Source organism: Sander vitreus, chromosome 4 (genome assembly GCF_031162955.1).
Source record: "Sander vitreus isolate 19-12246 chromosome 4, sanVit1, whole genome shotgun sequence".
Taxonomy (NCBI): Eukaryota; Metazoa; Chordata; class Actinopteri; order Perciformes; family Percidae; genus Sander; species Sander vitreus.
This window is the reverse complement of record NC_135858.1, coordinates 18,137,419-18,165,297: the sequence shown is the minus strand read 5'-3', so window position 1 is coordinate 18,165,297 and position 27,879 is coordinate 18,137,419. Positions and strand designations below refer to the sequence as shown.

The 27,879-nt window shown below is 40.4% G+C and overlaps 1 protein-coding gene across 2 annotated transcripts; it reads right to left on the bottom strand.

The window, feature by feature from the left end:
- Positions 1-338: 338 nt before the first annotated feature.
- iffo2b (intermediate filament family orphan 2b) lies at positions 339-27,704 on the bottom strand. 2 transcript variants are annotated; one of them, XM_078248828.1, is made up of 8 exons: positions 26,644-27,704; positions 10,228-10,288; positions 8,532-8,627; positions 6,227-6,397; positions 5,296-5,444; positions 4,589-4,790; positions 4,345-4,443; positions 339-3,787 (listed from the first exon to the last, which is right to left on the bottom strand). In XM_078248828.1, exons 1-8 carry the CDS (start codon positions 27,117-27,119, stop codon positions 3,554-3,556), a joined length of 1,488 nt encoding a protein of 495 aa, XP_078104954.1. In that variant the 5' UTR covers positions 27,120-27,704; the 3' UTR covers positions 339-3,553. The 2 variants fall into 2 exon arrangements, with proteins under 2 accessions (XP_078104954.1, XP_078104955.1); XM_078248829.1 differs by having other exon boundaries at positions 4,589-4,760; positions 26,644-27,703.
- Positions 27,705-27,879: the final 175 nt, after the last annotated feature.

Below are 27,879 nucleotides of genomic sequence, written 5' to 3'. Positions count from 1 at the left end.
CTGCTGTGAGAAAAGGCCTACTGGTACGCTTTTAAAGAAAAAAAAGAGTTGCTGCTCTAAGTGTAACGAAATATGTGCCTCTGCTACTCTAATTATTAGAAATATTACTGCAACCAAGTTCTTGCATTTTTCATACACTGTCACAATTTTCTGGATTTCCAAGTAAACGTGTCTGATTTAGGTGTGACAGCAAATGACAGAAAATAGTGTGTAGAAACTTTTTTTTTTAATTGCTACCAACAGTTACCATATACCATATTATAATTGTATATTCATGGCTGCTAAACAATACAAAGTGGTCTTCTGATGACCAAGAAACTATATGAGTTTTTACAAACAACAAATTAGCCTTCTTTTTTTTTTTTTTATCCAATCCACCATTTTATTTCATTTTCCCCCAATATCCAATATGAGTACATTCATAATATTGAACCAATCTGCCCCAGACCCACATGAATACATTGTATCAATAGTTTAAACTAAATAATAACAAATCTAAGAGAGAACAGCAATTAAATTAAAGAAGACAAATCAACCTCTTAAAATTAAACCAACAGCACGCTTCCTGTGATGCAAATGAAAGAAAAAGACCAGTACCCAATACAATATTGCAAGTATTGCTGCACCTTTTATCTCCACGTCATGGTCATGAAATTAAATATAAGAAATAATGACATGTAACAGCAGACAGGTATGTCGATGAACGTGAGCCTAAAACTGTATACTGACACGACAGTTAACACAACCATGTAATCCCAGCGCCACACTGATAAAAACCAATCATATCAAACCCTTTAAGTATGAAACATTCACATCCAGACAGACCTAATTTACATACATCTCAGTCACATACTGTAAGTTGTTCAGGTAAGAACCCGTTTAGTAAAGCAATACATACCGAGGTCTCCAATAACAGCACACCATATATCCCTGGATTTAAACAGCTACATTTGTTTTGCTCAGCTTTTACCTGTAAGGTCTTTAGAGGATGCCTCCAATTAAGCTACATTCATCAAGGAGGGTTGCTCCAGTTTTATCAACTGGATGTCGAAGAAATGGAGATAATACACTTAAAATAAAAAAATAAAAATCTGGTAAATGTCTGCCAACTAAAAACACGTGTGGTGGTGGTGGCAACACTGAGACTCTCCAGTAGTATTCATAGATTGATTTACATCTTTGTCATGTTACTGTACACTTTGCTCTACTTAGCTGGTTAATGTGATGATGGTGGTGTGATGTGGGCTTTAATTTAAACAAGGAAAAGGGAACTGTGATGTTAGGCCTGACGTTACCGGATATTACTCTCAATAAACTCACTCAATAAATAAAGCGTTTGATGTCGATACAAAGTACAGTACCAATACAAGAATGGCTCTTTGTTACTTATCAGGCTGGTGTCACATAAAATAAAACATAAAAGGATATGAAAGGTCTCTGTGAGGAACGCTGTTCCTTCCTCTTGTCTTACATAGTCAATTAGTTTTTTTAATGGGTGATCTGATATGGTCAATAAGTGACCAAAATGTCTGGAACAAGTTTAATAGTCTTGCGAAATTAATAAAAGCAGAATATGGCGACAATAACACACTTTAACATAGAATGATTACAAAACAGTGAAAAATAAAATGTTTTGCCACAAATACAATTAATTAATGATTAGGATCGACACAGTCTGCATTGCAGCTATTTAGTAAAAAAAAAAAAAAAAAAAAAAAAAAAAAAGGATTCTATAAAAAAAAATAATCAGTTCATTTTCTCCACACAAACATGCTGCAATAACAAAAGGCCTGCATTTTAACATTCTGCTTCTGTAAAACTTCAAGAAAGAAGTAGCACTTAATCTTTGATCCAGCTAACCGTTCTTACATTATATTACAAAGAGATGATAAAAAGATCACTTCGGTCCCCATGCTTCAATCGGTTTCTACGCTAATCCAGCGAGAGCACTGAAAAGCGAAATCGTGAGACATCTCAATCTGTTGCAAAGAGACTTAATAAGAATAAAAAGGCCTCTGGGGTATACGATCACATGCCTACAGCCCTCTATGTACAGTCTGACACTTGAAGCCCCGATTCAGAAGAGACAAAGCAGGATGTGCAACCCGTCTGGAACAGAGTCCCCTGCAGGACGCGTATGGTATTTACGAATCCTACTATGGCCACGCCAAGACCCGCCCTTCAATAGCATTCACACACTACTATTGGCCAGGCGTCCATGCACTCGAGGTCAAGGCCTAACCCCAACCAATCGAGCTGCTTCGTAGGGCGTGGCCATAGTAGGATTCATAAATACCCCTGCAGGACAGCAGGTGACAGCTCTTAATGAAATTACACATGAACAAAGAAAGATTTTCATCTATGAAGATTATGTGAAAAAGGAAGCTTTTCAAAATGTGTCCTTTGGTTTTGCTTAAGACATTGGAGGGCATTGTTTGGCTTTGATAACTTTAATTTGATTTATTTTATAAAAAACGATTGGATTTTAGCCATTTAAAATGTCTTGATGTTCACAAAGTAAACTGCACAAGACAAGAACGATGTTTCCTCAATAAGGTACATCAGAACCACAACAATACACTGCCTGTTTCAGTAGCATCTGGCAGATGTTGACAATTATAATCATGAATGAATATATTAGTCCCTTGTTGAGGGGGCACTGTTCCAGTTTTTACTGTTGGTGTCCACGAAAAAAACAAATGTCCCATACTAAGATTATTCCACATTCAAACACACACAAAAAAAGAGATACATAGAAAACACCTGCTTTGCTTAAAAGGCTAATTGTATTGGTTTGAAGAGAAACAAGGAAGGGTGAAAGCCAGTCCAAAAATAAGGCCAGCTAAATTGCATAGAACTTGAGTAGTGCACTGATGCATCAAAAGGCTGTGCTCCTTTCCTCTGTCAACTTTGGCAACTCTGCAGAGTTCCCTCAGAAACCACCAGAACTCTAACAACATTTATCTCCAATCCTTGTTTTGTCTTCTTGGCAGAAGACACTTAAACCCCCAACAGTTGAATTTGGACTGCAAACAACAACTAAATAGTGTTCCAACTCAGGTGCACAGACATTTTTCAATCTAAATGAAACATTAAAAAATATATGTAAAGATGGCTGTATATTTTGTGAATGCTATGTGGAGGAGCACAATATGTACTATTTTCAATTCCTTTAGAATTAAAGGACATTAATAGGGTAAGAATTTGTACAAAATACTTCTCAGCCAGTTTAAAATATTAGAGAATTTTTTTTTTCTCTCCCCTAAAATGATGTGAAGAGGAAGACAGCACAGCTCGGACTCTATTTGCACCTGTTCTCTTTGTGAAGCAAAGACGCCCCCACCACTTCCTAAATAACAGAAATTGTATAAAAGCACCAGTTCAGTTCTGGGTCTGCATCAGTTAGCACGACCATCAGAACTTTAACAGGTCAAATAGGCCCAGATTTAGGTTGCTCCACCTTTCTAGCAGGGTGGACCTCTATACACATTTGACCCCTGTGACAACAAGGGGAGTTCAGGAAGAGATAGGACAGCGCCCGTCTACGCAGCCATCAACTAACAGGGACTTCAGCCTCCGCGTCCTTGTCTGAAATCTCATCCTGGATCTCATCTGTGTTCCCTGAGTCGCTGCTGGCCACAGAGCTGACAGAGGGAGAGTTCCTGCCGCCTTTAATCATTCGCCGACAGGTCTCCATCTGAACGTCCAGGCCTCGCTTCATGCTGCACATCTCCATGTACTCGTGCAGATGTCGGTTCATGTCACTCTTTGCTGTGGCCAATTCCAACTAAGAGAAGGGAAACGGATTAAACAGGCAGGACAATCAGACATTTTTCTTTTGTTTACAGTAAATAAATAATTACAAATCTTAAAATCAAGTTAATGAAGTAACATTCTTTGCATTCATTTGATTCCCAATCAAGATACACTGGTAAAAATTGCTTTCGATTGTTAATATGTACTTAAAAACTGTTCTGAAATGCAAAATAATAGAATTTTAATCATGTGATAAAATATGCGATTAATCACGATTAACTATAGAAATTCAGTGATTAAAAAAATTTATCGTTTGACAGCCCTAATACAAACATATACACATAAATTATACAATATATGTGAATGTCAATCAAACTGCGACGTTGGATGTCGCTGCAGATTTAACTTCACAAATAGACATCAAAATGTTTTCCAAAGATTTCTTTGGAGCTGTTTCAACACCATCCACAATTTTAAATGTGAGTAGTTCCCCCATTAGTGTCCATCAATGTTTATGCTTTTGATATGCTTTAATCTTGCTTTGTGCTTGCAAGTCTTTTTTTTTTTTTCAACACACAGATTGCCTACCTCGATCTGGCCAATGGTCTCCTGGTACTCCTGCTCTCTGGTCTTAAATAGTGACTCTGTCTCATCAATGAGGCTGCCAAGACTTCCATCCTGGGAGTCCTTAGAGAGCACAGACAGAGATCTCATCCATCATGCATGAGTAAATGTCTGACACAGCACCCATAGCAGTGATCTACACGCTGCCTTGCATGTATTTGAAAACCATACTCTGTGCAAAAGGACCATCAATGCAGACAGGACTCACTGGATCAGGGGCTTCACCGTTGCCATCGGCAGGGCCGGCGGTTGTGCCGGGCATTGCGGTGATGGTGCACGGCATGTTGTAGTTTGTGAAGTCCTCCCAGAGCAACAGAGTCTCCTCGTTTTCCTCCCACGTCAAACTGTCGCAGTCGTCGTCAATTTCAAACGTCTCGCGCCTGGCAACAAAGGAGTTATCTGAACAATGTCTGCGTAGGGACAAGGGCGAGAATGGAAAGAACAGGAGAGAGTTGGGGGGAGGGAGGAGAGGAAAGTACAAGTATAACAGCTACCAGATTCAGCAAAGGTCACAAGCAAAGAGGAAGATGTGCTTATAAAGAAGACAAACGGATGGAAGGAAGAGTTTATGGAAAACAAGAGCAGCCACTGAACTTTATTTTGAAAATAGTTTAAGGGTTAGTGCCAATATTTTTGAGAGTAAAAACAATTAGAGCATCCATAAAAATACTACTGTGATTTTAATAAAGCAAATGCATGCCTACAGTACTTATATCTGCTGAGGTTTGCTGAATCAGCATACTGTATATTACTCCATATATAAACACTAGAGTGAAATGGAGGAATACACAATTGACGCCATTCCATCTAAACAACATATGTACTGGTATGGTGTAACTGCAGGTAATATTTAGGTGTGTGTGTGTGTGTGTGTGTGTGTGTGTGTGTGTATGCGTGTCTGAGTGTGTTGCTTACAGCTGGTTGAGCATGCGTTTCATTTCGTCTGTGATGTTGAGAGACCCGGGGGCGTCCTCCTCTGAAGGGCTGGGCTCAGCATCCATCTCTGAACTCTCTTCATCGGATATGGCTTTACGCTCTTTTTTCCTGCAGCAGGCCATAGCACCCTGCGAAACCCACACGCGCACACAAATAAATAAAACACACACGTTGCTTGACAATCCACGGCAAACCTGGATCGGACGAAAGATCACAGAGTTTATTCATTCAGTTAGCACATAGTTTAGCAAATAAATATGCGCTATCGAAGAAAACGACTGCTGTTTGATCATCATCAGCACTCATCCTCATAGTAACTTTTCTGAATTGGTCTACAGCTGAGACACTTTCTGTGTGGACACTCCTTTATAAATACTGTAAATATAAGCAGTTCTATTGAAAGTATTGATATACTATATAGCAACATATAGGCTAACATAAGAGAAGCCACCAGCTTGATTCACAGTGAATTTATACTCAGGCATTAGCCAGCACTGTCGGCGCAATGCGATAACCTTGTGTGCAGCGAAGAGTCACCACATCAGCATTTCACTTTTCTGTGTGTGTGTGTGTGTGTGTGTGTGTGTGTGTGTGTGTGTGTGTGTGTGTGTGTGTGTGTGTGTGTGTGTGTATGTGTGTGTGTGTGTGTGTGTGTATATGTAAGAGTCACTACCGTAAGTATTCTGTATGTTTATATGTTTGTGTGTGTTTGTGAACATGCATGCATTCATTCCTGAACTTTTAGAAGGGTCACTGAGTTTATGATCAGCCAGTGAACAAAAAAAACAGTCACTACACACATTGAGCCACTGGCAGCTCTGATTACATTTATAGAGTGCTGACTGTTACCTTCACAGAAAAATTCATATTTTTTTACTGTCAAACAGTGAAACATCAGATGGGTACCCACCTTCTCTGGGAGCGACCGGGCCGGACTGACGTTGAACATCTTCGACATGTCCTCTGAGTTGCGTTGCTGAGCCACATCGCACAGTTTGGCCGTGATGTCGATTCGCCTGCAGATGTCCATGTCCACCCGCCTGGCTTTCTCCTGGATCTGGGTGTCCAGGTCAGACATTTGCTGCATGGGTAAAGATAGTTGTTTCAGATGTCATGTGCAGTCCAAACACATTATGCACACATACAGTATGTGAAGTTGAATCACTGTGGCAGGCGAAGAACTTAAGCTGGCTGCCATTAACTGATCATACTGGTCATATAATGTTGGTTCAGTCGGTTCAGTCACAAGGAATGAACAAAGTAAGTGTGGGTGAAATCATGTCCATCAGTTTATCTTTTGCACTTTTAATGGTGAATTTGACGACCATTAACTTTTCATACATGTAGTATTTAAATGTTTACTGTTCATTATATATCATATTTATGACAGCTCTTTTTAAAGATGATTTTTTTTGGCATTTTAGGCCTTTATTTGTGACAGGACAGCTTAGACATGAAAGGGGAGAGAGAGAGGGAATGACATGCAGCAAAGTGCCACAGGTCGGAATCGAACCCACGGCCACCGCATCAAGGACTGAGCCTCTGTACATGGGCGCACGCTCCACCAGGTGAGCCACCCAGGCGCCCAATATGACAGCTCTTTTAAGATGTCATTTTATGTTACCCCCTAAGATGCAATTTTATCATTAACTATATAATGGCCTTTTTGTTTAATTGTGATCTTGTCACATATTTTGTTTTATCTGTAAAATAATATATATATAGTAGTGCTGTCAGTTAAACGCGTTATTAACGGCGTTAACACAAACCCATTTTTACGGCGTCCATTTTTTTTGGCCGAGATTAACATTCTTTTTGGCTTGGCAAACTTTGTAGTTTTTTTCACATGCTGTTGCAACAACTAGTAACGTTAGAAAAACTACAACACCAAACCGGATCTAGCTGGACCGGAAACAAAACAACAAGCACGCCACACACACTTGTTTGGGCTTGCGAGCCAGCCACAGAGTAGTAGGCTAACGTTGCATTTTGAGTGGATGGCGAGTGTGAGACGCCGAAATGGATGCCAATAAGATTCTGAATGGAAAGTTTACTTTTAAAAAGTTGCCAAATGGTTCCATTGACAAGACCAAAGTGATCTGAGTGTTTTGTCGTTGTGAACTGAGCTATCATCGCAGCACGTCCAGTCTGAAATACCACTTGATGGCCAAGCACACAGCTGATGCGGATTCTCCGCCCCCTCGTCAAAGCCAGGCGACAAAAGCACAAAGCAAGCCAATCCACTTTTCCATGTTGATAAGAGCATTAAAATGAGAAAAAATAATTGGACAAAAAGAAATCTAGGGACATTTAAAACAGATAAAAATGTGCGATTAATTGTGATTAATTGCGAGTTAACTATGACATTAATGCGATTGATCGCGATTAAATATTTTTATCATTTGACAGCACTAATATATAGAATACTAAGCTATTAGTTTTCATCATAATTTTTTCAATTCAATAATTATGCAACATTTGGTAGGGCAGATATGGATCATGCAAATAGGTCACATATATCTTGGTTGTTACTGCTACAGTGAAAGTCTAACAATACGAGCCATACCTAGAGCACAAAATATAAGATGCCTAACCACTAAAGTCTAACCTAACAAATCTACTACTTCTATGGTGCTTACCCGTCTCTGGATTCACACATCAGGGATAAAGTACAGAAAATGATATAAATAGAAATCAACAATGTACAGAGGCCAAAAGGGGAGAGAAACAGGGTAAACAAAGCTTTACCAAAAAACAAAAGCAGTATCTGACTTTATTTATTCCTGAGCAAGCACTAGCTGTGATTGGACCCATTGCAGTATATTATAAGGGTATATCACACTTGAGCAGAACTGCCGCAGAACAAAACACGGCTGTACAGAACAGGAAGTGCACTTGATCTACAGCTGCTATTTGAGCTTTTTTCAATGAATGCTTGTCTTGGAGACTTTCTGGCATTATATATTCTTCTCAAATAAGGAAGGAAGGAAGCAGGGAAGGAAGGGTGTGTGTGTGTGTTTAGTTGTTTAATCTAGACCTGTATGAATGACCTTTATCAGAATGATGCTTAGTAATGTTCTTCAAATACTGTTGGAACGCTTAACATGATTGCTTTGAGTATGGAAGATAACACAGCACTTTCGCTATGTTGTGAAAGCTTTATCAGACTTGGGGAAGTGATGGTGACATCACCCTAACACTGAACAAATACTTACATCAGTCATAAGACTCTTGAAGACCACGAGTTCAGCCTTCAGTCTGTCCACCTTCTCGCTCAGCTCATCCTGGACCTCGGTTGACTCCTGGGCGCTCTTAGAGGACGTCACATTGAGGGAATTAAAATAAGACACATAACCGGTAAACAAAGATACTATTAGGGTTAGAGGAGTAGGCTCACCCTCAATGAACTTAAGTTCAATATAAAACTTTATAACACACATAAAAGACTTGCATTAAGATAAGACCCTTCCAATCAAAAAAAGCGTACGGTTACACATTTTCATATTGGTTGCTGTTTAGCTTTTTATGATTGAGTACCCAAAGGTCATGGTTTAATTTCTTTTACATATTACCATATAACTGAGATAATGCAAATGTTAGCCTCTGCTGAAAGCATTTAGCGATACTCAAGGTGTTTTAAAACTGGATCTGGAGCCATGAAAGGAAAGGTAACCATGTAGAATCCTTACATGTGTGTTAACTGAACATACAAGAAGGTAGGACACAGAGATTTGGGTGTTTTAGGTCCAAGAAGCCAAAACTGTATAGTTCAACATAGTAGGCGGATATTGTTTCCATTTGACAGAGCCAGGCTAGGTGTTACCCTAGCTTCCTGTCTTTATGCTATGCTATGCTATGCTAAACTAAGCTAAGCTAAGCGGCCCCTGGCTGTAGCTTCATATTTGTCGAACAAACATGAGTGAAATGTATCTACTGATAAAGAAAGCAAATAACAGTGTATACCAAGATGTCAAACATTACCTTTAAGGTTCAACTTTAAATGTTGTCTTCCAAAACATCTGGACCACCCTCATCTACTACACTACATTGACAAAATGTTAAGATCCTAACTACATCCTTTTTAACTAGTAAACATGTGCTCAGCAATTTGAAGACTGAATTTTACAAAGACTATGTAAAAGGATGACTAACCCTATTGACTTTATTCTGTCATTAGAGGAGTGCCACTTTTTGTTAACTGTATTAAGTCAGCACATGGTAACAGCCCTTTGGCTCTCAGCCCTTCATAATAAATGGCTGTTTGCACTGAATTTACTATCTCTGAACAGATTTCCAGCTCTTCCATACGCAGCGGCACCTGCCTGTGTGCTCTAAAAGGTTAAAGCCCCCGTGGGATGGCACTCCACCTCCCTATCTGGGGTTTTGCTGACCCAGAATCCAAGACAAACATGCATGCTGTCGCTGAAGGATTTGTGCAAAAGCAGAGAGAGGAAAGGATGTTGACCACACGGGGTACTCACACCAGCTGGGATGCCTTGTGATATAGCCTCAAGGTGCAACACTTTAAATTGATTTTGCCTCTACATCTATTTCCTCTGCCTGCTCTGAACAGAAACATAATGGTAGACTGCTTGTGATATTTGATGTTTATATCTAGATCTAAACCAACAGACTCCTGATGGGTATGTAATAGGTTTTTTCTAATCTGACAGAAATCCTAATGCTGCTTTTAGCCCAGCTCTGCTAAGTCCACACAAAATAAAAATCCACAAAGAACTGAACTATATATAGATGTATGTATATGCATCACTTTTGAAATGGTATGTGTACACACAGCTTTTCCTCTAATCATATTTGTGCTCCTTGCCTGATGTGGTAAATGGCCCTTGCCAAGACTTTAAATAGCTATGCATGTTAGTGGAATATATTTTATTTTGGATGTTTTCCAACCTGCTGCATGGTTTCCACCGTGGACTCCAGCTGCTCTCGCTTGGACAGCTCCTCCTCCCATCTGCAACACAGAGCACAGAGGTGGGTCAGTTACTGCTGGGCCCCATCCCATGAGGGCCACTAGACAGGTTAATGGTACTTTTGTGGGGATAATACTCCTATCTCTGATTACAAAATGCCCTTGACAATGTGGGTTTACACCCACTACCCATCCCTCCCTCCTTATTTCCAATCTTTTGTCTCTTTCCTCCTTTGGATGGTCATCTTTACAATCCCACTGCCTCAATAAAAAAACTATAGAGAGAATGGAGTTCCATCCTTTTCCAAACACAACAAACATTGCTCATGAATAGTTTTTAAACCTTTAAATGACTGCAGAGAGACCTTTGAGCTTTACCACACTCAAAATGGTGGATTATCTCTGCTGCATCCTGAATTCCTTTATGCTTACTGCTTCTTTCCTCATAATGGCTCAGGAGTGAGTTACAAGATCTCACTGATGACAATTAAAAAAACCTACACAGATAGATCTGAACATGTGCTAAGACTACGGACCCCTGTGTAAAGTAATTCCAAGATAAGGACTGAATTATTCATCACATCATAGTCGCCAGTAGGGCAGATAAGTTGACTAAAACAAGCAGCTCATATTATTGGTTTAGTCAATTTGTAAGCAATATAAGATGACCCAAGACTAAGAGTCTATAGCCATTTACTATGAAGCTGTACTTAGGCACAGCGGTGCTTTGAGCTAAACGCTCATGTCACAATGACAATGCTAAAATGCTGATGTTATGGAGGTATAATGTTTACTATGTTCCCCATCTTACTTTAGTGCATTAGCATGCTGTAGCACCAATACAGCTGAGGCAGATGAGAATGCAAGGGGATCACAAAAGTGATTGAATTTAATCCTGAGGGTGTCATGGATGCCATGGCAATCATTCTAATAGTTTTTGAGATATTTCAGTCTGGATCAATGAACCATCTCTAGAGCCATAGCGCTAGGATGGCTAAAATAAAGTGCCAGACCCCCCCTCACCCCCACCCTTATAGGCTACAAGCTATGATTAGTAACAGTTCTCTTTCCCTCTCCTGACAGGTCCTATCACTCATCTGCGCCATGGCAGCTATGTAAAAACAAAATTAGAAGCCTCTTTAGCTGCCTTGCAGTATGTACTGCACACAAGGAACGCTCAGCCTGTACTGCATCAGTGAGCTCCTACTCATCTTGTTCCCTTTGATATGAGAATGCAGGCATGCTGAGTCACGGACTCTTCCCAAAAGAGAGCTCAGAGAGGTTCAGAATGAATAAGGAACTAATTCAGTAATATGAAGTAAGTGTCAGACACCCATGTGAGGATGAGCCACTGTGGGCCGCTTGGACGACGACAGTGGAGGAAAGAGAAGGGGTTTTCTGTGTGTGTGTGAGAGAGACTGGGCGAGCCAGTGTGTGTAGGCCTACTGGTGTAAGTAGCGCATGCCTGACCATATATGTTTACTGGGTGAAAGCTGACATCTAATGACCGCTACTGCATTCCTTTACCATGGAGGACCATAAACACAGCCAAAAGTCGGTTTGGTATCACAACATGCGTCACTAGAGATTCACTTTCTCAACAAAACGCAGCCTTGTTTCCATTCAGGACCCACTCAATGTACACTGTCTAATTAGGGAGAAGTACTGTATTCTTTGGCAGGGCGTGCCAGCTCACACTGTGATTGAAGCCTCTAAAAATGCTGGCAAAGCTACTTCACTGTGTCCACAACATTCCGCCTGTCTGCCGCAGGACTCCTGCTCAGGTCGTTGGAGTTCACAACTGCATCACATCCTCTGCAGACACAAATCTGTTTGTCACAGCATCTGCACTCACTTGTGTTGTCACTTCCTGAAGAAACCATCACCACATCCTTTTCTTTAATACCGGAGGTGATAACTGGACAACATGATTAAATCGACCTACTGGTGGAGGGAAAGCCTCCCTGTGTCAACAATATGTCAAGGCCATTTATGTCATCTATCAAAGGTAATGAAATCATTGACACAGCAACTGCTTCCACATTATTTGGAGCAGCTACAATTCAGCAATCCATAAAAGTCGAATGGAAAACTACCGTCTGTTTTAAAGACGCATCCAGATAAAAAAATGGCTAATCCAAACAAAGATGACACAACCACATAGCAAAAGCATTCTATCTGGCCACTGGTTCTGGTTTTCCTGTACCTTTGGCGTGACTCAGTCAAACGAACACACCCGGCGTCTCCTTACAAGGACAAAGACAGCAGGAGGGTTGGAGCCTGTGTCAACTCATAGACATTTGTCGACTGCTAGACACATCCTTTGTAATTTGGCTCTAATAAATCAAAAACTAACTGTGCGGTGTTACAGATGTGTTTCAATTGCTGTAATAAACTCAGTGGTTTCTTTTCCATTTTTGGGAGGCAAAAATAAACTAGAAATAGATAGTTAGCAAAGCCAAAATTGAATTATGGAGATTCTTTTAGAGCCACATAAAGATAGTATCTAATTTCCAAGCCCTGTACAGAATGAATCATCTTTATTTTGTTTTTGGGTTATTACCCAATCTAATGAATGAATACAAGGTAATTGACTACTTAAATCAGTATTGCATGATTAACTACAGTAGCACTTAAGTAGCAAATGAAATGAATGAAGAAAAAGGAAAATTCACTTTTCAATGGATGTAAAAAGAAAAATACGTGAAAAACAGTGATTTAAGAGGATACTGCGGTGCAAAACAGGGAGAAAAATGAAGTGTCTCTCATCAAATAGACATTTTCTCATACGATTTTTGTCTGTTGAACAATAGCATTCCTACAGCGCCTGCCAACTAACACTCCCTGCACTGTATGGTATGTCTGGGAGTTTGCACGCGAGCTGCCTCAGTGTTTTCCCATCACTGTGCCAGAGGACACCACATGAACACATCCAAATCTGTTGCACTAATGTTCCTGTGCTTGATAGTTTTTAATGACATTCATAATTATTTAATCTAGGAGGTTGATTTATAGCTGCCAGAATTAAAATGAGGAAATATTATATCTTGAAGGTGTCAAATGGATCTTTATTATTTGAATGACCTGATGTTCAAGTCCCAAATATCTGTTGTGCAACAGGCGGTAAATACCAAAGGAGAATTGATTTTGCAGTAAATAGCAAAAGGAGCACAGGGAAAACTTTGAGGTGTGGTTGCGTATCATTCAACAAAGCCTCTGTTACTCATTGCAAATAAAAGTTTGAGTCAGACAGCACCCTGTTTAAACTATACCATGTACTGGAAAGTGTTACTTACTGAGTGGAATTTCTCAGTAACCAGACATGAAATTACAAGCTTAAAAACTGATCCTATGTCTTAGAGCGGATTAACCTATAAACACAAATCTTTAAAGACTTTATTACAACCCTTTTAATTAATTCATTCAACTTCCACCCTCAAGTTTCTGCTATTCCTCAAACTATTTGGTGTTAACACATTTCTGGTGTCAAAATACACCAGAAATTTTTTAACAGTTATTTAGCCTACCAGTTATATCAATGAAGGTAGGCTAAATAACACAAACACCTCTCAGTATAATACAATACAGTTCAACAGCAGCACAAACTATAACCTCCAAAAGGACCATAATGTTTAATCAACACCTCTCTCCTGGACTAGACCAATATTAGTTTTAGCTAGATGTACCTAATAAACTGGCAACGGAGTGCATATATTGATCTGTTTATGCATGTCTATATCCCCAACAAAAATACATACATACACAAATAAATACTTATGTTGGGATTTATTTTTGTTCCATTGTTCTAACATGTTTATAAGTAATATTGTTTTAATTTATAGATTTATCTGTGTTGTATAAGTCTAAAGTGATATACGGGTATATGGGAATGTTTTGCCCAAATCAGAGTAGGTATGGGTTACTGGAGGTAACTGGAAACAAATTATTATCAGTTATATACAGTCTATTAGTAGCCTAGAAATCTAGACGCACCCTAGCGGCAGCAAATGTAATTTGCAGCCAGGGGGTCTAGGAACTCTCTGTTGGCTTGCGAGCTGGAAAAACCAAACTCTAGTCAGGCCAATCACATCGTGTATAGAGTCGGTGGGCGGGCTTTTGGCTGCTGCTGCTGGGAACAGCGTTCTTCTGGAAGACTTGGAGTTAAGCTTTTCTTTGAGAAAAGAACAAAGAATGGCACTGAAGTCATTCTTTAAAAAGGAAGATGTGTTCGGCGTTTTGCCGACCGGATACAGCAAAAGTTTAATCTATCAACTAGCTATGCTACCTTCTTCGTTGCTCTGGTTGGTTGTAGCACTATCCTATTGTGTGCAGAGGTAATTTGAAAGACAACCGTTTATACCGCCCCTCGGATTGAGTCCTGCCAATGGTGAGTTCCCAGACCATCTTGATGTGGGTCTGGCTTGTCAGGCTAGTCTATTAGAGGTGTGCAAAAAAATCGATTCACATTCGAATCGTGATTCAAGCTCTACCGATTCAAAATCGATTCATAGAATTCCAAAAATCGATTCATATTTTTAAATTAAAAAAAATAAAAAATGGTATTGTCTACTGCAATCACATGACAAAATTAACTACATTTACATACTGTGAATCGGTTTTTGAATCGAGAATCGTTTTTGAATCGAATCTTGAGCCTAAAAATCAATATCAAATCGTGACATTTTCTGAATCGTGCACCCCTACAGTCTATGTTAACAATACTAATATGCAATATGCAAGAATATTATCAAATTCCAATCATTAGTATACCTTACCCTATAATCCTCAGCCTACTTACACCTGATGTGTTAAATAACAATAATAATGTTTTTTTGTGAAGACACAAATCGTCATGTGCCTTTTCTAAAGCAAGGCTTTGCAAAATAGAAATCTCTCTCTAAACACTTAAGATTTTAATAGGGCCATTACAATTCATTGTCTTGAGGGCAGGTAATAGTAAAACAGGAAGTGTTATATGATAACAGATTGAAGAATCAATACATCTGGCTACATGCAGGACAAACACCCACATAGCTGCTCATATGAAAAGAGCCCACTGACAGCTTTGACAAATCACATCTGAGTCCAGACTGCATGTGATTCCTTCCATGGATCCCTATAGGTGCCTATATAATGTCTGCTCCATGCCACCAGCATTACACACCCTCTATGTGCAATTATACAGTGTACAATCTGGGGCCATAATTTACTTTCAGAACAGATTCTTCCAATAATCTTAGCTGGATAGGAGGAGCGTGATGGGAAGAAGTATCTGTGGCACAGAGATGTGAAATAGTGAGCAATGTAAGGCTTTCCTGAGAGAGGGGGGAGGTATGACCAGTAGGTCCCCCATCCTCTCAAGCCATCTTGTGTCCATGGAAACCGTGCCATCGGAAGTGCATTCAAATGAATTCCTGGCTGGTCCAATCATGTAAACTGCGCACAAAGATGTCGGGCAGGATCATCACTCACTGACAGATGATTCCTCTGCTTTATGTTCCACAAGCATGGCCAGACTTAAATATAGCCCTCCTAACCCAGACAGGACACAGATACCACCAGGCAAAGCAGGAAGAATGTCGGTGTTGCTAAGTGACCGCAGGCATTTTCCCAAGCCACCATTATCATTGCCCCTTAGGGAGAGAGTAAATTGTGCTAGTTGCTAATACAGATGGCAGTATTTGTCATTGTTCGATTGATTTCTCGAAATCTTGTTTTTTCAAGAGGAGAACTTTTTATTTATTGGTGACATCATGGAGTACAAAAGCATTTTAAATACTCCTGAAAGAGGTGTGGATAGATCTAATGTTACAGAATATTTCTTGTTTGTCCAACTGTCTTATTTCTAAATGATGACTCTCTACTTAATGTATCATGATTACATTGGATCATGTGTATGTTACAGGTCTGACAGCAGCAAAAACAAGACTAGGAGTCTACAGCCTTGCATCTGTGAGGCTGTATTTGGGACCAGCGGTGCCAGCATGCTACCATGTTCACAATGACAATGCTAGCATGTTGATGTTTAGCAGGTATAATGTTTACCATCTTAGCTTAGATTGTAACATGTCAGCATTGTAACATTTGTTAATTAGCAAAACACACAAAGTACAGCTGAATGTTCTGAGTTTAAGTAGTTTAAATAGTGGACAAACAAAACTGACCTGATAATGGTGCTAGAAAAAAAGATCAGCGAATCAAAGTTATACAATCCATCCTCTGGGGACCATGAGCGTGTGTACCAAATTTCATTGCAATCCATGCAATAGTTGTTGAGATATTGAGATAAAAAACAAACACGTCTACCTCATGGTGGAGCTAGAGGAAAATGGATTAACAAAGTGGTACTTTTTTATAATGAATTCAACTCAGGGAAATATTCAGTCAAATTATTAGCATGGAAATTCACAGTAACTAGGCCTATACATGCTGGAGTGGAGGTGTATGATCAATGACACCCAGCCTCTTCCTTATAACCTACTGTCTTATGCAACTTCCAATAAACCAGGCTGGTTGAAGCTGAACTTCAGACCTTCAGGTTGTAAAATATGACTACAGTGAACAAAAAAGTTCAGCTTCACTATGAAATATGAGGACTTCATCCTAAATAACTGGTCATTCCCTCCCCTTCTCTCTTAATCGGTCTGCAATCTCGCTTTTATCTAAAGGCTTTGAAAGTTGTTAGTATTTTTGGAGATGTTTCATTAGACAAGCTGGTACATTTTCCAGCAGAACAATATCAGTTGGTATGCACTTTTCAAAGTCTGGGATATAATGCATGTTTGGAACAGATTGGATAAAATAGCATTAACATTGAGGATGAGAGGTTGTATGCACTGGGAAATGTAATCTGTGGGTTTGATGAATGTTCTCTGTTTTAAACCAGACAATTACCTCTTAATTAAAGTTCTTGCAACAGCAGTATGTTTCTACACACTCAAACAAGGATGAAGCTTCTATAAGCTTTGTTTGTGTCAGGGGATTTTCATCAGTCATTAGCAGACTAAAACTTCATATGCCATCTACTTAAATCCTCGCTCAATGGAAGAACTTTTCAACACTAAATGAGCCCTAAGAAGCAAGTTCAGGCAAAATAAACTAATGTACAACATGGGCTAGCTGCATCACAACAAGGCGGCAACATTAAAAAAGAAAAATACAGCCTGCACAAATCTTTTTGTTTGACATCTGAAATCGTTTCTGACATCTTTTGGAACAAGGTAAGACTATGACAAACTGTTTTACACTGATCAAAGCATCTATCTAAATAGAGGGTTTGGTATGACACCAGTGGATCCTCCCTTGATGGACTGGCAGATAACTGGGAGCCAATGTTGTAACATGTCTAATCCTCCGTCCTAACCCGGCCCCATAACGATGCCACACTGACTTTTCCCCGACAATATGGGTGTGAGCTTGACGTGTTTGCACTGCGCACATGCATTATCTAATTGCTTAACTCCCAAAGCCTGTCCTAGCCCTCTTTTCTCTGGCCTGAGGGATGCTGATGCTTGGTTAGCTGTAAACCATTTAGAGGGGAGGCAAACACATAGGTGTTCACTGTTCAAATGTAATTACCATCCGGTTCCAACTAATAGGTATGACCTGAGAGCAACCTGAAAAAAATATATAATATTGATAATTGCTTTTCAAAGGAACTTATGTAAGTGTTTATAATGGCAACTTTTCAAACTGTTTAATGATAAATCTTTGTAGGGACATGCAAAGGTGTTGCCACTGTGAAACCACCCCAAACGTAATGGTTTGTTTAGAATGCTTGACAGTTAAATGTCTTTGCTGGCAGAACTGGCGGGAAGTCAAAAGTGTTTCTGTCAACAAGAGTTTCTTAAGTACTAAGTAAGAATGACTGACAAGCACATGGGAAGTGAGTTTTTATAACTATTTCTTATCTCATTATGTACAAATTATAAATAATATTGCTTTGTTTTCTCTCTCAAAACTCACTAAAAAGCAACAAGCATAGATGATATTAACACGCAGGAACAAAAGTTCATCATTTGCTTATTAATGTAATCAGCAGCTTAAGGGGAGGGGGAGGGAGGGTGGCAGAAAATCAGTTTTCCCTGCAATCTTCACTGCAAAGCGACCTCACCCCACATCCTACAAAGCACACTGTGCTGTGTAGTTGTTTTCCCACTGATGTCTTTCTCTGCAGTCCACATTATAGTGCCAACATAATAGTTTGAGCCCCTGGCTATTGACTTAGCATACAGTACAAGTATAAAACATTTATCTGCACAAAACTCCAAAGGAATAACAGGTAAAAACGATTCACTAAAGAGATCCTTCTTAACAATCCTACTATGGAGGGGGCTTTAAGTTGGATGTTCTGGTTGACAAATTACTTGGATTTGTGAGATTCCCTGTAAGAGCACAATAATATGAGCACAAACAACAGTCTGCATGCCCGGGCCATGTTAGGGTGGAGTTGCACTGGGAGTGACATTAAAGAAGAAAAGAAGATAAAGAGGTTCACTTCTGGCACAAATCCTCACCGGCCAGGGTGTGTTAGGTCAAATTATGTGAGACATAATAGAGCTTGTGTGATCATCACTAAACAAATGTCTTTTGTACCTCTGGGTAGACACACCTGGAGGAAGAACCCCAGGAGTGACTATAAAACTGCACACGCTCCATTTAGAGAAAATCTGGTTTCTTGACCAAAATTATGTTTCAATTAATCACGTAAATAGAACTGAAACTACCCCGCATGTTAAGAGTGAATTGTGTTTTGGTTTTTTTACCATTTAGAGTTTCAGTAAATAGACTGCATTTATATAGTGCCTTAATCCAAGGTGCTTTACAATGTGGCTCTCAATCACCCATTCAAACACACTCACAACACTGAGCACAGCGAGCTGCCATGCAAGGTGCTGACCTTTAGGGTTCAGTGTCTTGCTCAGGGACAGGAGGGAACAAACCCAGCAATTAACCAATCTGACCCACTCTACCTCCTGAACCACAGCCAATTCTAGTTGATTAATCAACTAGTTGATTGTTTTAAATCATCGAAATCTCATGTTCCAGCCATTCAAATTTGCTTTTATGATTGTGAACTGAATATCATTGAGTTTTGGACTATTGGTTTGATAAAAGATCTTAAGATGGCACCTTGGACTTTGGGAAACTGTGATTTTTAAAAATATGTTTATACAAATTTAATCAAGAAAATAATAGAGAGTTGCAGCCTATATAAAAATTGACTTTCTATCACAGTTAGCAAGCTTACAACTTGTCAACACAAACACCTTAGCTGCGACCAACAGCACTTTCATTTACCACCTCACACCAAAAATAACAAAATGTCTTGTTCTAAACCCTCAAAAAAGGTTGAGGTGGACAATTGATTATATTTTTCATGTTGAGTTTAAGGTGACTGTTAACTGTCAGCTGTAAGGATGATGCTGTTCTTAGGGGATACAATGCCATGACAGTACTGGAGCAGTATGCAGGGTACAAGGGACAGGAGAGGGATCGGCAAGATGCTTCCAATTCATTGTAAAAAACAACAACATCAAAAACCTGTCCAGCGGCCTGGGGGAAATTTGGTTTTGAGAACCTCAATGTACAGTATGTCATATATTTTCTTCTGCTTAAATGAGGTAGAAAATCAACGCTTTGAAGGATGTAAAGATGGAAAACAGCTATCGGCACAATCAGTAAATATGAACCAAAAAGGCCCTAAACCGATAAAGGGAATGCAATATGTGTGATACAAATGTACACTGAAAATCAACACAACAGTATTAAAGACCCAATCTGTAAATCTTTCGCTATATAAAATACATTTCAAACATTAGTGATATTAACAAACCTCTCACTTTTATAAAACACCACATGTGTTGGCTAGTCCACTTTGTTTGCATATGGATCACCAATTGTGTCTTTACCATGATACAATCGCTTCTACGAGAGCCATAACCAAAACGCTGCAACAGGAGGTTAAAGCGCTCCATCTCTCACTACATTAAGATTTCCAAGGAGCTCTGAGGAGAGAAACATCTGGGTTACATTAAGGACAAGCATGTTATAACGCAGACGTAGATTTATTACCCTGTGAAGACTCTCGCACGCCACCCTGCTATCTGACATTATATACTGCTCAAAGAAGTGTGTTTGTTTTTTAAGCTGCCTGGCAAAAAAGCATTTCCTCTGGAATAACAAGGTCTTGAAGTACAGTGGTTATTAAGTCAGGATGCTGTGTCAGCACATCCAGGCCTTTAGAAAAGGTGCAAAAGCTAATCAAACTGAGCAGGTCTGAACAGAAAGGCAAATACACTAAATTATAAGGTGTAAATAAGGATTAGGTCTGATGATTATGGACTTAGCAGTGATATTTACTTGGCCTATCAAACTGTACGTCTCCTGCTTTGCCTCAAGCCACAGCTGCTACAACAATCCACCAACCAAAACCTAAGGTACAGTACACTCTCCCTATGCAGCCAGTGCTTACGAAAGACAGGTGCATTTCTGCACTTATAAATATGGCAATGCGCCACTGCTCTCAGCTGTATCGATAACCCTGAATAATCAACCACAGCTGCACAGCACAGCAGCTCCAGACACAAGCACAGAGAGAACAAAGGCATGATGAAGCAGAGGGGGAAACACACTCCTGTCATGGTATCGCCCAGATTTTCCAGTCAGATCAATACGGACATAGAGAGAGACCACTGTTCTGGTTTCTTCTTGTCTTAATAATGATCTGGGTCCATGGACAACTATGTTCCTTAAAGAATGAGACTGGCATTGTTCTATATTTTTCTTATTGTCAACAAATCCTATAAAAAAAAACACAAAACACCAATAATGCGTTACTCTGTCTCTCAATAATTTTCACCTTTCCCGCCCTGTCTGTGGTGCTTAGGCTCAAACCACTGGTTCCTACTGAAGATGTAAATCCTTGCAAACTTGTCACAAATATAAAGAATCAGATTGAAAAAAGCCTCAGTCATTGTATAAAACAGCGGGGCACTGTAGTTTTTAGCAAATGTTTCTAAAAGGAGGTCATTAGTACATTTGTTGGGGACTATTTTTAACTGCGGAATAATACATCGTTGGTGTATTCCCAACCTTTTTGGCTTGTGACCCTTATTACCAAACAGCGCCTACTAATGACCCCTCATCCCAAGCTGCATAGGTCTATGAAATGTGAAGAGTTCAGCCAGAGTGATGTTGCCTTCTCAGATTGATTCATTAATTAAAGAGATAAAATGCTCTACTATTTCACAAAAAAATACACAGTTTTGAGGAAAGCCAGAAGAATGTAACATTTTGTGTTGCAGAAATATGCTTATTTTCTTTTATCCTAACGTATTAATCATCTCAGGACCCCTCAGATATCGTGATGGAGAACCAGTGCAACAGTGTGGCTCCTTGATGTGTTCTTGGACAACAATGGCACAGAAGAAAAAGATATATCTTTAAATGTTTCTACTGACAACAATCCAGGTTTGTAATGATGATGATGATATCTACAAAATGAATACTTTCTCCAAGCAATAAATAAAATAAAGACCTATAATGGTACTACAAATTCAAAAGCATGTTGTGAGGTTAATCAAAGTGCACCACACAGACAGGAAGAGGGAGTAAGAAAGAAACAATATAGGCTATAATCTGGAGCTCAGTGGTTTTAGTGAACTGATCGCTCTCTCTCTCTCTCTCTCTCTCTCTCTCTCTCTCTCTCTCAGCAGCAGGGAGTCTTCCACTCTGAGAGGCCCCAGTTCAGTATGGCGGCTGCATGCCAGGATGTGGTGCAGGGCTGGTTGGAGGTTGGAGCCTTGGTGCTAGGTGACGGCTTAAAGAAAATCCCTCTCCTGAATAGACGGCCTGGATTATACAAAGGCCAGGTCAGCACCAGACAGACAGACATTGCCTGAAGAGCTCATCAGCGCAGCACATTTGTTTGTGGAGAAATATGACATTTAAAACACAAAGCCTACAGTATTGACATCACGGTCTACCTCACCCTGTACTTAGTCAGCAACAACCCTGAATCTTACTTTCAAAAGAGATGCTCAGCTCTGCCTTTCACTTCTCTTAATCTCAGGAAGACAGATCAAAGCCTCAGAAAACTGTCTTTAGTGAATTCTCAATGCATTGATCCACACGCAGCTAAATTCAGCTGTATGTGAATTATTCATGCAGAAAGAACATGCCCAGGAGGCCCCGAGACTGCACTATAGGTTCTGGTTCGCTCACGTTGTCATCCAGCAGGACTGTTATTTGGCCTCTGTTAGCTGGATGAAATAATGGAATTATTTCTGAAATAAACAACCAATTAGGAGAGGCCAGAGCACTGATCTCTGGTTCAAGTCCCCAACTGGGGCGTAGGTTGTAGCTGTCTGATGTGTCATTTAGCACTACAGTATGTCTAAAACACTGCATTGCACCTTAAAAACTGTATAATAATATAAATAATCCTAATCTATTTCTTTCTGTCTGTGCAATCGTCTTAAAGCTGCCTCCTACAGCACCTCCATTCCACAGAAATACATGTAAACTACAGTCATTTGTATACTGTGCTCTGTGTTCTTTGGAATAAGCAAATAACCACCCCGAATACAGCTCTTTGAAAACGTATTAGCATATTAGCACAAGTGCAGCAACTGCTGTCTGTTAGTCTGTGCAGTAATCTGCATAATAGATAAAGCTGTCTGCAATATCTCTGCACCAACAGTATAACATGTAAATACTAAACAAATGTGCACTTTGCCTACTTGTCCACATAAAGGATGCTGTCACAGGCAGACAGCCACAGCTTCTCTTCTTAATTAACATACAGTTGGTTGCAGACTGCTTAGTTTGTTCGTCAATGCCAGCCACTGTTTTCATGACATTTTTAGCACTATCGCATTCTGGTGGCAATTACTGGTAGAGACTCAGTAACCCCCAAGTGATACATTTCACAGTGATGCAAGACAGTGGCATAAAAACAGTGTGGATGAAAGCACTGGCATTGACCTTACCCATTTTCCCTTGCTCGCTCATTTGTCAGTGTGAGAGGTATGTAACCCCACAGGCCAGACACTGTGGCACTGAGTGGACACTCATATAAGCTGTCTGTCTGATTTATGCAGCCTATGCTTGGACAGAGAGAGAGGGACTCTGTGTGTGTGTGTGTGTGTGTGTGTGTGTGTGTGTGTGTGTGTGTGTGTGTGTGTGTGTGTGTGTGTGTGTGTGTGTGTGTGTGAGTGATCAAGCACACTTTTTCATTTGATAGCGATAAATCTGATAAATTAGTTAAGAATGTGGACTTAATCGGTTAAAGAGCTTTTCCAGATTCACAAATACATCCTGTAGCTGTGAAAGAACAAGACTGTTCTCTATCAAAAGGGTGTTGTATAATGGAGTGTAGCTGTTTTGGAAATACAATCAAGGTCAATTAAGGTTTTTTGGAGTAATAAACTTTTCTGCTCAGAAAAACTGCTACTGTAATAACTATAGAGGACAATCTGAATGGAAATAAACAGGATGTTTGTCTACGACAAAATTGCACTTTTTCCACTTGTAAGACAAATCGATAAAAAATACTATAACCCCTTAAAAAATAAAGCCAAATCATCTGAAAAAGGTACTCAAATGTGATTTAGTAACTTTTGTCTGAAGAGAGAAGTTAAAAAAAAGTTGGTACACAGAATAGTTCTTGAGGTTTTTTTTTAAATGACACTCATTTGTTGCTATAATGTTGCATAGGTTTATACTTGCTTACACTACAGTTGTTTAGAAGTTAGAACAGTGTATTGTTTTACTTTAAAGCTACTTAAGGGGTAATTTAAGGGGAAAATTGGAGTTCAAGAGGTTAAAAACTTAAAATGTATTTATTTATTACATAATGTCATGAGTTTCATCTTGAGTGCACATCCTGCCATCCTGTTCCATCATATTTCTAGGCCCATAATATACCTCTTTATTGTTCTGGTAAATATATTTTAGCCTTTTTATGTATTCAAGCAGCCTCTGAACCTCATGAGTGACTGTGTTATAAACAACAATGTGTGATAAATCACACCATTTTGCCTCAGGCTAAGATAATAGTCTCTTGATCAGAAAGAGGAGCACTGTAAAATGACAGAGAGAAAACAACCGAGTACTATGAATGCAAGTGACCAAATCAGAAATGGACCAGCTGGCCATCTATCTCCTTATGTGTGTCCAAACTCGTAAAGCTTTAATAAATCACCAGGGCAGTGTGGGAGAACAGGGGGGGCCTCTGTTGGGATTGAGGATGCCTTACTAAGCAGTCTGCATGACACAGAGAGGAGGGGAGTGGGGGGTGGGGGTGAAGGACGAAGGAATGGCCGTTAACACAAAGATTACAGACCAGAAAAGGCATGGCAGGATGGGGCTCGGGGATTGAATGCTGAAACGTGACTATAGTCGAGAGGATTTAAACTGGACAACGGAGAGAAAACAACTGGGAGGTGAACTCAGCAGTGATGCAACTATTGAGCTCAGAGCAGAGAAGTAACGTGAAAGGCAGAGAAAGAGATTGATTACCGTGATTACTGGGTAATAAAAAGAGACTAGAAATGTGTCTTGTTTCTCACTTCTCTAGATGGAAAATGTATATACTGTAATATAAAGAACATGTTTGACACTTTGATACTTGTGTCATTAAAGAAAAATGTGAACACACATAACACCTACAACACCTATACCGATGTAAAAAAAAATTGAATGAAACGTCTACTCAACAGCCACTATTTAGAGTAGTTAATATAGGCTTTATAATATAGGCTTTATGAGTGAATGTGCATTCGAAAGAAAGTGCATTAGCTTTCTGTATTTTGCTAGCTAAAATCCTGATTACAAAGCAACTGAGATGGCTGTTTCAATGACTTATAAAGTCAAAAGCTCCCATATTTGCCAAAGGAGGTCTAAAATTTTGGATTTCAGCTGCAGCAGTTTTTAATTTGGCTGCCGTCCCAGTCACTGGCCTCCATCTTCTCAAGCAAAAATGCACAAAAAAAAAGGATATGCTGGTGTTACAGAGAATGACTGGACAGGATATCCAGTTTCCCAGAGGAGTGGGAGAGCACACGCATTCTGTGTCACTGAGTCAGTGCACTCCCAGGGAAGTCAGCGTTCGTCATAGCCGACCTCACCGAGCAGATGGAGGCCTGTTAAAATGCCTCTCTGCTTGAATCATGGCAGCAAACAGAAGCAGGCGGCTGCTTGGCCTGTCTCCCTCCAGTAGCAAGCCAAGGGGGCCAGCAGTGACGTAGGTCAGCGGGGCACGCTGCAGTGAGTTCTCATGAATGTGTCTAAAGAAGAACAATTGGAGGAGACTGAGCCATGCAAAGGAATTTCCTCAGAAGACACCGGATCAGATTAATTCACAATAAACGTCTTTGTTAAACGCTGAGCTCAGCTCTGATATCTTCCATGTGAAATACTACCTCACGTCTGTCATATTTCCACTATAGGCCTACTGCCGGATGAGCGTCTGGTGACATTGACAGACCACACCCACAGCAAAAAGTCACACTGATAAGTTAGAAGTCACACAGTGATGGGCACATGAAAACAGCCCAGATCTCTCAACCAACTGAGATATCATTTCTGAGTTGATCAATTCTGCAACCGCTTCAGTAATTAATCATTTGCAAACGTCATGAACTGTGAAAATGCCCATCAGGTTTTCCCTCAGCCCAAGGTGACGTCTTCAAATGTCTTGTTTTGTCCAGCCAACAGTCCAAACCCCAACGATACTCAAAACAGAGAAAAGCAGTGAATTCCATTGGAGAACATTTTTGTTTAAAAATGATAAACGATGATAAATGATAATAACTATGATAAACGATTAATCGATTATCAGAATAGTTTGCTGATTCATTTTCTCGATCGACTAATCTTTTCAGCTCTACTGTGAAAATGTTATGTGTTAAAAACGAGCCTATCTTTAAGAGCAATGTTGATTATTTGTCTTGATTTAATAAAGCATTACATTAGAACAACTTCTCGGCTTATAAACTGCTACATCTACATTCAATAAGTTAGCCCTTGAACTTCTGGCAGTGAGTGCCTGCAGTGTGGACTATGATGTAGGCTTAACCAGAAACCACTTACATATTCAGTAACATTTCCACAGAGGCTTTAAGTGTGTCTGTGATACATGTAATTAATTTCATTTTTAATCGTATTTCTGTGTATAGATGTGAGGGGAGTGATGATATTGGCCCAGAAAGGAAAAGGGGGCCCAGAGCAACATTCTTTCAGGGCCTTGTTACCTTCTTGCTACTCCCATGCAAAATGATTCATATGGTCAAATATAAGGATGTAGGCTATCCATGCATAAAGATTGCCAGCTTTGCAGAGGAAATAATCTATCAATCAACATGCACGCTAGTTTAACATCTGTCTTTACTCACTTTTTCCTATACTCGTCCCTCTCCCGCTTGACTTTGGCCAACACGTTATACAGAGCCCTCAGTTCTGGGGTAATGGTGTCTATTTGGACCCCAACTCCGTCCGGATGCGACCACGATAACCCGGGCCCGCGCAGGGTCTCGAAGCGCTCCCCTTGCTTCCGGACGTGGGTGAAACTCCAGATGGTGCCCGGCAATCGGGAATCGGGGCCGTCCGTCTGCACGGCAACATCACGGGCGTAAAGGTGGCGGTACTGCGTTTTTAGCAGAGCTTGCTGCAGCTGGCTCTCCAGGAGTTTGTTTCTCCTCTCCAGTTCGTGGACTTTGGCAAGGAAGCAGCGGAACCGCAGGTTGAGGGTTTTCAGCACATGGATGTTGGAGCCCAGGTCATTTCGCAGTGCGCTGGTCACCGCGCCCGACCCGGTGGGGACGTTGCAGATCGGCCCGGGCGGAGTGTCGGAGAAAAACAGCGAGTTCATGTTGGTAAACAACAACACCCGGTAATCCAATTAAGGCTCTGTCTGGTTTGTATGCAGCAGCAGCAACAAAAACAACAACAACAATTGTTTTTATCTCTGCATATTCCTTCACAAGCCCACTCCCCCAGGCAGAACGAGCTTCTCCTTACAGTGCAGATGCTGAGAGTGACTGAGAGGCTGGAGACGGGGTGACCATCACTGTCCCGCTGCTGGACTTTTCCCCACGAGATAGGCTACTGACATGGACCCCTGCAGCAAGCAAATAATAAACCCAGAAAGTCCTTAAGAGGCACCGAGGGCATTATCTTCTGAAGGAGCGAGAGGTTTGACGCAGACCGCAATAAGCACTGGTAGCAGCTGGCTACTACTCCCCGTCACCCTCATCTCTGTGTTTGCCTTTGCTGTGTCAGTCGATGCTGATGCTCTGCGGGTTCATATAGCCAGCCGACAGAGGAAGGTGGTCCACCTTTGTCATTCCCCGTTCACTGTGGCTCTATCCAGTCTCCATGTGGTGCGGTGGGACGGCAGGATGAAGGACCGCAGAGCCCGGCCTCTCCGTGGTGTGCGCGGATCATGTTACAAAGTGCTAAACTCGGCACTAGCCAACATCAGCCCCTCCCACCACCCTCCCCCTTTTTCTCGCTCGCGCACAGCGAGGAGAAGAAGCACATCCTGGCCGAAGGAGGCATAAATGGGCCTAATTAATAGGAAAACGTAGACTATAGGCCGAATAACAATGCATTTTCAATTAATTTCTTTT